The sequence below is a fragment of the Pelophylax lessonae genome, assembly GCF_965119305.1.
Source record: "Pelophylax lessonae genome assembly, chromosome: 8".
Lineage (NCBI taxonomy): Eukaryota > Metazoa > Chordata > Amphibia > Anura > Ranidae > Pelophylax > Pelophylax lessonae.
This window is the reverse complement of record NC_138775.1, coordinates 191343329-191356922: the sequence shown is the minus strand read 5'-3', so window position 1 is coordinate 191356922 and position 13594 is coordinate 191343329. Positions and strand designations below refer to the sequence as shown.

Genomic DNA, 13594 nt, shown 5'->3' with positions numbered 1-13594 from the left:
CCACCTAAACTGACAGAGCTGCAGAAATCCACAGCTCAGATGGGACAATCTGTCCACAGGACAACTATTAGTCGTGCACTCCACAAATTTGGCCTTTATGGAAGAGTGGCAAGAAGAAAACCATTGTTGAAAGGAAGTCATAAGGAGTTACATTTGCAGTTTGCAAGTAGCCATGTGGGGGACACAGCAAACATGTGGAAGAAGGTGCTCTGTTCAGATGAGACCATAATTTAACTTTTTGACCTAAAAGCAAAACGCTATGTGTGGCGGAAAATGCATATCACCCTGAACACGCCACCTTGAAACAAGGTGGTGGCAGCATTATGTTGTGGGGATGCTTTTCTTCAGCAGGGACAGGGAAGCTGGTCAGAGTTGATGGGAAGATGGATGAAGCCAAATATCAAATACAGGGCAATCTTGGAAGAAAACTTGTTAGAGTCTGCAAAAGACCTGTGACTGGGGTGGAGCTTCACCTTCCAGCAGGACCACTACCCTAAACATACAGCTACAATGGAATGGTTTAAATTAAAGCATATTCATGTGTTAGAATGGCCCAGTCAAAGTCCAGACTTTAATCCAATTGAAAATTGCTCTCAACAGACGCTATCCATCTAATCTGACAGAGCTTGAGCTATTTTGCAAAGAAGAATGGGCAAAAATTTCACTCTTTAGATGTGAAGAGCTAGTAGACACATACCCAAAAAGACTTGCAGCTGTAATTGCAGCGAAATGTGGTTCTACAGAGTATTGACTCAGGGGGGCTGAATAGAAATGCATGCCACACTTTTCAGATATTTATACATAATTAAAAATTATATTTATAATTTTCCTTCCACTTTACAATTATGTGCCACTTAGTATTGGTCTGCCATATAAAATCCCAATAAAATACATTTATGTTTTTGTTTTCATGTAACATGATAAAATGTGGAAAAATTCAAGGGGTATAAATACTTTTTCAAGGCACTGTCCCTAATCTATCCAATCCATTTGTAGCCATTTGGGCACTACATAGATGTTGGTGGATCTAAAGAAAATTGTGTAGAAATTGTGTGTGGAAATGTGTGTAGTGAGTTTTATGCTCATCGCACACATTACAATCTGAATGTACACGCTCTATTGGACTTTCCAACAAATTTACAGTGCAAGAGCCTGCCTGATTGTATAGCAATTGAGTGTGGGTGTATCTGTGGTTTTCATGTCCTTTACTCATGATTTAAACTGCAGTCCCACATACTTCCTATTAGGTTGTGCATTTTTGCCAATTTTTCTGAAAGCACAAACATCCTGGCACTTGCAGAAACCACAGACTTGAACATCTGAATTACCATGATATTTTTACTGCTGGTCAGTTTAAAGCCGGCCGTAGGTGGATTGAATCTAAGCCAGTTCAGCAGGGTCTGGCCAAGACTCGATCTATCTATGGGAAGGCTGGTTGTACTGAAGTCGATCCATTAGCACTGCGGGAGGGATTCCCTTATGAACACTAACTGTGTTAATGAGGGAATCAGGCAATTTTCTTTCCATCCACCTGAGGTTGAAAGAAAGAAAATTGCATAATCTATGGGCTGCTTAACGTTAAACACCAAAATAACGTTTTAATAAACATATTTAGAGGACTTTCGTAGGCATCCTTAAAAATTCTGCCAAGGTGCAGCACCCAAAGCATTGGTGTGAACATCTGATTTATGTACCCGTCACCGGTACATGAGTCCGGCAGTGGCTGCACTGAGGTTGCAGGTGTCCATACTGGATATTCCTTCCTCTGTGCACTTTTTTTCTTGCTCCCTGGCCACTGTGCACCTCACACTTGTAGTAGGGGTGGATGGAGCCTGATCGAGAACTGAGACTAGTTCCCCATCAAGTCCCCTTTACTTCTGATTGACAGCGCATGTCAGTGGGGGATCCATAGCTACTATTCAATCCCATAGCAGCTTTCAAATCCACCCCCTGCTGTGCTCTGTCAATCAAAAGTAAAGCGAACCTGATGGGGAACTAGTCTCTCAGTTCCCTATCAGGCTCCGACCACTTAGAGACCAATCATTTTCCAAATATACAAATTTCCATGTTAGGGTAATGACATCACCTGTATCCCAGACAGCTTTGTTTACATTTAGCTTTCAGCTGAATGGGGCCAGAGAGAGAGCACATTGTAGGAAGCTGTTACATTAACCCCTTGGAGCCGGCGCCTCTCAGCACTTTAACCACTTGCCGACCGCCGTAAGTACATATACTGCGGCGGTCAGCCCCGGCCAGGCAAAGGGACGTACCGGTACGTCACTAGCCTGTCACTGGCTTGTGAGCCAATAGCGGGCGAGCGCGCGCCCGCTGAGGCGTGCGAGCGCGCGCCCGCTGAGGCGTGCGAGCGCGCGCCCGCTGAGGTGTGCGCCCGCCCCGGCTCGTTCCCTAACAAGTCAGTGCATGTGACCGGCGGACCCGATGTCCGCTGGTCACTTGCGATCGTTCGCCGGGAAGGGAGAAAGGCAGGCGGCTAATGTAAACAAGCCGCCTGTCATTCTCCCCTGTGTAAAAATGGAGATCAGACGGTTCTACTATGTAGGACCGTTGATCTCTGTTTTTACACTAGTAGCCATGTCCCATCACAGTTAGAAACACGCCCCTAGGAAACACTTAACCCCTCCCTCTCCAACACAGTTAACCCCTTCCCTGCCAGTGTCATTTTTACAGTAACAGTGCATATGTATAGCACTGATTACTGCAGTAATGTCACTAGTAACCCCAAAAGTGTCAAAAATGTCAGTCAAGGGTCCGATCTGTCTGCCGCAATGTCGCAGTACCGCAAAAAAAAAAAAAAAAAAAAATTCGCAGATCGCTGCCATTACTCGTTAAAAAAAAAAAACACCAAAAATTACAAAAATCTTTCCCTTTGTTAGTAAATGCGATAACTTTTGCGCAAACCAACCAAAATACGCTTTTTGCGATTTTTTTTACCAAACATATGTAGCATAAAACAAATTGGCCGAAAATGTTAAAAAATTTTGATTTTTACATTTTTTTTGGGAATTTCATATAAAAAAATTTGAAAATATTGTTATTTTTGAAAAATTTACGCTCTTTTTTTGTTTATAGCGCATGATCAAAAAAATCGCACAGGTGATCAAATACTACCAAAAGAAAGCTCTGTTTGTGGGAAAAAAAGAACGTCAAATTCGTTTAGGTACAGCGTCGCACGACCGTGCAATTGTCCGTTAAAGTCACGCAATAAAAAAAAAAAAAGACGCAAAAAACCCCCAGGTCAAGAAGGGGGTAAAATCCTCCAGGGCTTAAGTGGTTAAGGGGTTTATGATGCTGGGAGGGGCGGTTTGTGATCATGTGACCACTGTGATTGGCTGGTCACATGATTAGAAAGCTCCCGATCGCTACTTGTACTGGCATACCTCTGTACACCAGCTTACATCTACTCTTAATTACTGCCAGTTTCCTTTTCTGGCAGTAATTCTTCAAGAATCTGAAATTAGCATGGTTATCAAGTTGTAGCCATAGTGAAGAGACTTTGTTGCCATTACCACCACTGGTGCAAAAGCTTGTCCAACTTAGGCACAGGTAGTTCTTAAGGAAACTACTGCCAGAAAACTGTTGGATGGACTACTGAATCCCTCAGATTATGTTAATGTGACCAGATTTATAGGGCAGAACACATGAAATTTTCAGTTCAAGTCTTTACCTTGTATATCATCTCTCTCATGAATCGATCCAGCCGAGTCCTCCACAGAGAGATTTTCAAATGACTAAAAAGAGGGGAGAAAAAAAAAAAAACACACATTGCATTAGAAGTTATAGAGTGTACAGACCTAGATAAATTCCATGGGTGTAATTCTACATTAGTTACTAAAGCTTCAGTCTTGCACAGCGGCACAGGCTCGTCTATAATTGAAATTGCTTACTCTGATTTCACTGCACTCTGAAGGCTTCCCACAGCGGGAGTTAGAAGCTGTGGGAAGTCAAGATAGAGCCCACCTCGTTTCTTGGCTGGAGGACTTTCAGCATCATTTAGCTCTATTCTCCCAAACCTGACTGTCCCTGGTCCACCCCTTCTATTAACTGGATTTCAATCATGGAAGCTCAGCATCACGTGAGCATTTCCTTCTGAGGAACTCCCACTTCTTCAGGCGGATATCCACCAATCAAGACTTTTTGATATTTCCATAACTCCTCCCAAGAGCCAGCCCACTGCCTAAATCAATGTTGAAGGCTCCTGAGAGGAGTACCGAGGTAGGGTGCTGAGATGTAGGGTGAAAACTATTATCACCCTGCTGATGTCTCCCACCAGCCATGATTTGCCTGCATTACGTAAAGAAGCAGACCCAACTATTACATCATACTGGGTAAAATTAAAGTATTTAATGAAAATTTTAAAATTTTATCTAAAAATGTAATTAGCATTCGTATTCGTATACTTTGATCACTTTGACACTTGACTTGATCCAGCTCAAGATGATCATGGAAAGAATGACCCAGCGGAAAAGGGGAGGATGTTGCACATCCTAAAGCCTCACAGAGAATTTTCCAGGGGTATATTAACACTCTTTACCACAAAATATGGGTGTACATCAACATTTTTGATTATACTGGCCTAAAGGTGTCGATGTTTGATGCCATTGATGCGAGACAACTGACATGAGATGTCCTGTGTCACCAGAAGAACATCTCCTTTTAACTTTATTGTAGGTCATGTCGAAGTATTCTCTTTATTGCCATTCTGAAGACAATTTACCCATTAGGCCATCCTGCCTTGTGACTGGCAATGAGTGGATTCCACAGCTGATATTTCTTTAAATATCAGGTAATAAATCTTTCCACCTCTTCTATGAGCACTGATACAATAATATCAGCCTTCATCACACTTTACTTGCACCGTCACTTCAATGTATCAACACTTGCTGGCACTGACTCTTGCTGGCACCGACACTTTGTGGACACAAAAAGCTTTGCCGCTGGCAATAATGCTCAATGCCTCTGCTCCTGCCTGGCACAGTCGTATTACACGGCTATTCTGTACAGACAGGAAGTGTTGGAGCTGCTCTGTCCTAGTTCTCCAGTATTTCCCAACGCATTCGGGGATGCAGGAACCTCCACTTCTCCCCAAGTGCCCAGCTAACACTTTATAAATGCTTCATTAACCTGCTGTAAATTATATAGGTGCAATTAAGGTGTGGTTATGGCGTACTACTATTGAAATGAATGGGGGTGGCTGACAAGCAATGATGCCTCCTGAAAGCAACATGCTGCTTAATTTTTAACAAAACAAAATGCTACCCCTCCTGTGTGTACTGCGCTGTGTGTTGCCCACTGTAATATTCCTGGCAGGCACTGATGTATGGTTATGAGGCTTTAAAAACACTGCTTAAAATCAGAAAATGAAGTCCTGCTAGATCATGTCAGGCTGGTCCATTTTGCAGGTATAGCTATGTAAAACATTAAAAATAAGTGTCTATACTGTTTAAAATCCAGTAATACACGGTTTCACCCTGCTCTGCACATGCTCAGTTGCTCTCCCATTTTAGGTATTTTTAAGGCATTGCGGGCAGCCTTAAAGCAGAATTAAACCCTCCTATCCTTTAAAGCCATGGACACTGCTTCTGTTTAAACTGCAACTGCCATGGTGCTGCACATGTGATCAATTATGACACCGGCCATTTGATGGTTTGACAGTTTGCTTGAGGACACAAGCAAATATGACAGTTAGCAATCCCGGGATTTCAGGAATGTACAGTAAGACCGCATTCACACTGAAGCCGCACGACTTCGGGGGCGACATGTGAAGTCACGTGCACCGCGACTTCGGCGCGACTTGCACGGACTTCATATAATGAATGTCTATGCAAGTCGCTCCGAGGTCGCCCCGAAGTAGTACAGGACCCTTTTTCTAAGTCGGAGCGACTTGTGTCGCTCCTATTATAACGGGTCGTGTAGCACTGCATGGACCGCAACGGACTGCGACTTGTCAGGCTGACAAGTCGCCTACCAAGTCGCGGTAGTGTGAATGGACACTAACTGATTTCAGTTAAATCAATGGGTTTAGTTCCACTTTATGATTTATTGCGGTTTTGCTATTTATTGCGGTTTGGGTGCTCTGGATTTCCAGGAAAATGGCAGACTCAAGTAAGAAGCAAGTTGTTATGGTAATGTTCGTTTTTTATGCCGGCTGCATATTGCCCCTGCACTATCACAGTCCCATTTTACATTGCTGATTGCCGCCCTTGCTAGTATAAAAAAAAATACAAAACTAGAAAAAATTCCAGTATATATGCCATAGTTTGTAGAAGCTATACCTTTCACACAAAACAACCAATATACACTTATTGGGATTTTTCTTTTTTAACCAAAGACATATAGTAGAATACATTTTGTCCAAGAGATTTGATTTTTTTTGGGATATGTTTTATAGCAGAAAGTAAAAAAAAAAAAAAAAATGATATATATATATATTTTTTTTTTAAAGTTGTCTGTATTTGTCATTTAAATAATTAAAAGTAAAAATCCCAGAGGTGATCAAATACCACCAAAAGAAAACTATTTGTGTGAAAAAAATTGATATAATTGATAGAATAGATAATAGATATGATTTGGTACAGCATTGCATGACCACGCAATTGTCAGTTAAAGTAGCGAAGTGCTGAACAGCAAAAAAATGGCCTGGTCGTGAAGGGGCAAAACCTTCTGGAGCTGAAGTGGATATTCCATAGCAGCGCTTTACAAGGGGTTACTTCACTTTTCTGTAGATGGGACATAGCATGACTAAGTAGCTTTGTTACAAACTGCCTTGTAGGAGACCATACCTCCTCTAGTGCCAGCTAACCATTGTAGACACCACAGGGAGCATGATGAAACCGTTTGAATGAGCTTAATCCAGTGTAAATGTCTGAAACTATAACATCCTAAGGCTATAGACAATGCAATTTTATTTCCTGCAACCATGAGTAGCATGAAAGAAAAAAGCTGGATTCCCCCATCAGCACAGTCAACTCTGCGGGAGGGATTCTCCCATCAACACTATTGTGTTTTCTCGCTGTGTGTGTGTGTATGTGTGTGTAGGGGGGGTTGCCCGATTAAGAAATCTAATCTGTCACCTAACCTGCATGCTGGTTGTACTGAAGGTGATCAATTGAGTGATTTGGGTACAATCAGCCTACCCATACATGGTTCCAATTTTAGCCAGCCCTTGTGGAACCAGCTGAGGTTCCAACTGTCTATGGTCGGCTTAATTAGATTCTGGCAGCCAAGGAGGGTTGGGCATGTGTTTATTACCAGGACAGGAGGCACTTTAGACAAACAAAAGTTGTGATTGTGCAGGACAAATGAAAGATTGGGAAATATCGCTTTGGGCTAAGGATTAAAAGAAGGTACATAGGACATAAGGTAAAGTCCAAGGATATATACAGAGGTACATATACACCTAGAACTTAGAAAATGTATACAAAATGTAGAAACAAACATCAAGCCTAGTCATATCATATGGACATGAATAAAGTGATATCCATATAAGGGTTAGTGAAGTATGTCAAAGGGTAATAGAAATTGGGATTACCAGTCTAAACCCTAACCTATGGGATACAATAAGTGGTAGGACCAACTAGGGTGCATGAGTCAAGGGTGTAAAAAGTTGGAAAAGGAAGCCACGACAGGGGGAAAAAGAAGTGGGGAGGAAGCAGTGGGGGTGTAGAAGATAAGATTGCCCAGTCAGTGCTTGTTAGGTGAGGGCTGATGATGCCAACACATACAGTGAAAGTTGGGGTGGATTGAGGATGAAAGTAGATCTCCTAAGTCACTAGTGAAGCAAAATCAGAGCCATTACAAAACATCATCCAGGGAAGCCACACTTCACAGACGTGTGTGTATCAGTCATATAATTGGGCTGTAAGTTCTTCCAACCAACTTGAAATGTTTTTAATGGTAAAAAAGAAAAAAAAAAAAAAATTGTTGCAGCCCAAAACATTGTGGTGTCTGCAAGCACCTGTCTAAAGCCCCGTACAGACGCTACGAATTTCCGCCAACCGCTCGTCCATCTTTTGTGGCATGCTAGTCTGATGTGGAAAGTAAAGAGCTTATTTTCATACGAATTTTCCCGTATGACAGAATTCTACTTCAGAAGTGATGTCATGTGTTGGATTGTTTTGTATGTGTTCTTTCATCTCTGAGCATGCCTAGTCTTGCTCTTAAGATTTTTTTTCCGTCGAAAACAGTACTAATGAGACGAAAATCGGACGTTGTATTACGGACGACAAAAATTATATAGCCTGCACATCAGGATTTTGTCAGCGAAAAGTCGGAGTCGAAAGCACCATACTAACAATCCGAAAATCGGCAGATCGGTCGTCGGACAAATTTTCCCTTCAGATTTTCTTATCGTGTGTACGGGCCTTAAGTCTATATATGGATTCCGGTGGAGTCCAGGACGAGCTTAAAGTTGAACTTCCGGATAAAAAAAAAAATATTGTCTAATACAAGAGGCATATGTGATCTTACTTGAACCTGTGTTTTTTTTGCAAGATCTTTGCAGTAATCCAGTGTGAGACTTCGTCTCTGTGCAGGAGCTGCGTGCAATCAAGACCAGTCATTGCAGTTCTCGATTTTTTGTGCAGGGTGACTGGTCTCATCTCCCCAACCTCCTGTAATTTTCTGAAGAGAAAATGTGGGGCCTGCTGGGTCCCTCCCACAGCACTGCTCTCTGCACAGGTTATGTAGAGTATAGTAATGATGTCACGGATACTCTTACATAGTAATATTTGGGTTTGCAAAGGCATTTGGTGAACACACAGTGAATTCATATACTTTGTTGCCATTGAAGAATAGATTTTCAAATTTTTTGCCTGGAGTTCAGCGTAAAGCACTGTCAAAAGACAGAGCCTCTAATGCCCTTCAGGCTCCATTCACCCCTGAGCGTATCGTATTAAGGCATTTTTGTTGGCGTTTTTCAGGCCTTTTTTGCAGGTGTTTGGAGGCAGGCATAGGCATCTAACAAAAACGCTTGTAATCTGCCAAAAAAGAAGCTCATGTACTTTTGTGAGCTTCATATGTGAACAGGGGCCATTGAAATGAATGAGATTTTGCTTGCTGGGCGTTTTAAGACTTCAGAGATGAGCGTTTTACGAGCTGAAAAACGCTCAGGTGTGAACAAGGACTCAAACTGACACCAGAGGACCATGCAAAGCCTGGGACTAAGATGCAAGTGGAGCCGCAGGTAGTAAAAGACTACCACAGGTATTTTCAGGCGCAACAAGGTCTTTATACTTTATCACTGTTACTTTTGTTCTTATGTTTGAACTTTTGAAACTTTGGACAGGTCAGGTTTTTTTTTTTTTTAACCTGCACAACAACAAAAAAATAAATGGGAATGGACTGCTATGGGCAACACAGACATAATTTGGTCTAGTTTTTATAACAAAGCCTTAACATGTATTGTAAGTCAGAAATCACTTGTGGAACAAAGCAAAGCAAGCAACTGTATTATATTTATGATTGCTAGAATACCCGAGGGTCTCAATTTAAAGATTTAACTACTTCTGGACTGCCCGTCCACAATGTAATGTTGATGGGCAGACTGTACTAGTATAATGCTACCTGTTTCCGGGTTAAGGACAGATGCCCCCCCATCCCCGACATCTGCTGTGATTGTACACAGTGGGAGTTTGTAAACAAATCCTGGCAAAAGATTTATGGCCGAGACCTGCTGATTGGCTGTGTCCAATCACAGCCAGAGCCCTGTGTTGACAATCAACACAGGGCTCTGTACAGGGGGATCAATCCCTAACTTTATTCTCCCTGCAAAGATCTTTAGTAAAAAGAATCACACATTACACAAATCAACACTTGTTAGGCACACATTTAACCCCCTGATTAACTAAAATGTTAGTACTATCACAGTCCCACTATAGTGATCACCGTCATTAGTAGTATAAAAAAGAAAAAAAGTTATATTATATATATCATAGTTTGTAGATGCTATAACTTTCACTCAAACCAATCAATATACACTTATTAGGATTTTTATACCACACTTATTGGGATTTTCTTTTTTACCAGGCACGTAGCAGAACACATTTTGGCAAAAATGTATCAAATTTGTTTTTTTTTTTTTATTATTATTATTAGATCTGTTTTAGAGCAGTAAGTAAAAAATGTTTTGTTTTATTTTTTTTCAAAAATTTTCGAACTTTTTCGTTTCTATAATAAAACCCAGTGGTGATCAAATACCACAAAAAGAAAGCACTATGTGCGAAAAACATAATATAAATTGCGTTTGGGTACAGCATTGCATGACCGTGCTATTACCAGGTAGTGCAGTGCTAAATAGCAAAAAATGGCCTGCTCATGAAGGGGGTAAAACCTGACAGCTAAGTGAAGTCCTACCAAAATGCCTATCAGTAGTCTTACATTATGCTAGCCACTTGAATCCACAGAGAGGGTTGCAAATAAAAATGTTTTAGGAAATGTAGGACTATATATCCTGTCTTTATTTAATGTTTTAATGGTCTGTTGTGCCAGAATGAGAGATCTAATCTGTCAGTTAACCTGCAGGGTAATCTCATATGTAAAAGAGGATCGTGCTCCAGAAAAGCCAATGAATAAAAGAGCTAAGCAGGCAAAGTGAGCCATTACATATGTAAACCAATAAAGAAGAATACACAGGTAAGCAAAGTTCTATTCTTTTCTTAATACAGACATACAGGGCAGGCAGTTTATGCCACCTTCCTAATAGGGCACTGAAGTTAAACCATACAATGCATTAGTACATAGTACAAGTATTACAAATACCACTGCTGAAAATAACAATATCAATGGATACTTTCATAATTAGCCATGTGATTTCCTGTAGTTATTGGAACATGGTGCAGTTCCCTTTTCAGTGTAATGTCCCTGAGTCAAGTCTGGTGGGTTAAATAATGAATACTGGGACATTCCAATTTGTGTAGCTCATTTTATGAAATCCAGGAAGTCAAGTGACTTTCTAAGCAAACAAAGCAAAGAAAACAGCAAAAAAAAAAAAAAATCAAGTTTTCCCACTGATTAAGTGGCACTAAAGCGATGCAAAAAAATCCACACTCAAAATTACAACATTAATACAGGGATTGCGGAGACATTAAAGTGTATAGTATTGTATAGCAATAACTTTTTTTCAGATTTGGACATAGCAGGGAAAAAGTTTAAAGGAGATATACAGCCCCAAAGCTCGTTTGGCTGTACATCTCCTATGGATTGCGTTCTGCACTCCTGTGACCCGTTTTCAGCCCAGAGTGGGCTGAGGTCTTCTCTCTACTGACGTCACAGGTGTCAGTCTAGGCACCGCTACATCATGACCACGGAGTCGGGATCCGCCAGGTGCCTGGACCAAAACACGGCTCAGCCTCTCAGCGAGTCACTGAGAGCCTGAGCCGGCCACTCCCTGCCCCTCACAGCCCAGCGCTCCAGTGAGCAAGGAGATGAAGAGCGGGGAGCTGTCAGAACCGAGTGATCAGTGGTGTTTGACCGCTCTGTTCTCATTGCAGACTGGTGCCGATGCTGCATCCACCTAGGGAAGTATAAATATGCAATAACCCCATACTTCTCTTTGAGGTCTCCTCTCCATTTATTGTTTGCTGTCTGCATTACATTAGGAGATTTTCCTTCGCTTCCTGTCCCATTGAAAGAATTCCCTTCATTTACCTTGGCAATGGTCACCAGTACAGATAAGAGATTCACTTCTTAATGAGGACACAGCTATGAAAAAAAGACAGGGATTCTCACCCTACCCTATTTTAAAACCATTAAAAAGGTTTTGGCTCTAAATATACTTTAAATGATGACTAAAGGCAAACTTTTTTTTTTTTTTTTTAGTTTTGGCTAGAGTGGAGAGGGATTAGAACCCTTGCCAAATTGTTATTCCAGTTTGCACCCCTGCCAAAGACTTTTACACAGTGGCTGTGATCACAGAGAGAAAAGTGAAAGAAAATACCAACATTTTAGGTTGTAAATGCTAGTTCCGGTGACAGCCATAGATGCCCTCACTTTGGAGCAATTTTCTCTCACTTCCTGTTTTGGCTATGAGACAGGACATAAAAAGAAATGTCCCAAATGGGACACAGATAGCAAAGAAATAAAGAAATCAAATTAAATAACTTACAAAAGTTATAACCATCTCCTACTGTATCCAAACTGAAAAAAGGGTATTTATAGTTCTACTTTACAGAATTTTTCCTCTAAGCAATATTTATAGGAATACGAATTTATAAGTGCATACATGGGAAATCCCCATTATACTGTCAGGAAATTGCAATTTTTGTGTGAATAAAACAAAGGACCCTTTTACATTGCGACGGAGTCCATTCTGCTCAGCAGGGGATCGATCCGCCGATCCCCGCTGAGCAGGCAGATGACAGCTCGTCTCCACTCTGTGTGCAGAGACGGAGGTGTCAGATCCCCGCTGTCCTCTATGGGGAGATTGGATGAAAACGGACCACCTGTCCGTTCTCATCCGATCCAATCCTCCAGATGGATGGAAAATAGGGTTTCCACCGTCCGGATTTCACGGACAGGATCGGATTCTGAGATGTCTCCGCTAACATCCGCTGCCCCATAGGGATCCATGGGGCATCCAATCAGGTCCGCCTGAAAAACTGACAGGCGGATCGGATCGCCCGTGTATAAGGGGCCAAAGTGTGTGTTTACTTGCCTCTAACAGCCAAGTAGATGATTGGAGATCTTAACCTCGCCGTGTCACATGTCACCTGCTAGCCTGTTCAATCTCTACCTGTTGCAATCATGCTGGGTCCCGGATGTCTACACAACTCTGGATATTATACAATTCATACCCATATATAAAGATCAGAGAGATTACTCAGTAGAGGAACACTGAATATACTCTCACTGGCTGGGGTGACTATACATTTGCTGATTTGTACTGTAGGCAATAAATGAGTTAATATAAATAACTTACCCGACTTCTACGAGATGCATGAAGCCCCAGTGAAGATCCATTGTCTACATCTCCCATAAGGAAATCTGAAACTCTGCAGAGGAAATGCGAAAGAGAAATATAACTAAGCAGACACCATAAAGCAGAGCTAACACCAGACAAGCAAGGACAACTCATGACCTATGACCTGAAATAATTTCCTTTGCAGAAGCATACTTCTTTTTACAGACCTCAAACTAGGAACTAGATGGGAGCAAGGAATTTTATAAAATGGCATTGTACAGCCATCAGGGTCACTGCAAAAATGTCGGGGGAACAAAAAAAAAAAAAAAAAATGATATTGCTATAGTAAAAATATATTTTTTGATACTAAAAACATTGTCATAGGTCAACATCCTTGCTATTTTACCTACTACACATTTCTCAGCATTGGCTTTACAGTAGTTATTGTTGGCAATCAATCATGCAGAACATAGAAATGAGGTCATGGGAGGATGACTACGCTATAAATAAAGATTCAGCATCTTTCAGTGGTTGGTGATTTTTTAACAGTCTCATCACACTTACACGCTGCCGAAGGTGAATGCTAAAGTGTCAATGGATGTGAAGATTTCTCCAAAACTTTCCCTCCTGTTCTCTTCATTAATGTTCTTGAAGTTCACAGCTAAAAACAGATACCAA

General features: G+C 41.3%; 1 protein-coding gene across 2 annotated transcripts in view; it reads right to left on the bottom strand.

Annotated features, from left to right (window-relative positions):
- ARHGAP29 (Rho GTPase activating protein 29) overlaps positions 1–13594 on the bottom strand; it is a 241177-nt gene that overhangs the window by 52112 nt on the left and 175471 nt on the right. For both annotated transcript variants that reach the window (XM_082265500.1, XM_082265501.1), the window contains 3 exons: positions 13481–13577; positions 12935–13007; positions 3686–3749 (listed from right to left, as the gene is read on the bottom strand). In XM_082265500.1, coding sequence (XP_082121626.1) covers positions 3686–3749; positions 12935–13007; positions 13481–13577 — 234 coding nt within the window. The remainder of the gene's footprint in view (positions 1–3685; positions 3750–12934; positions 13008–13480; positions 13578–13594) is intronic.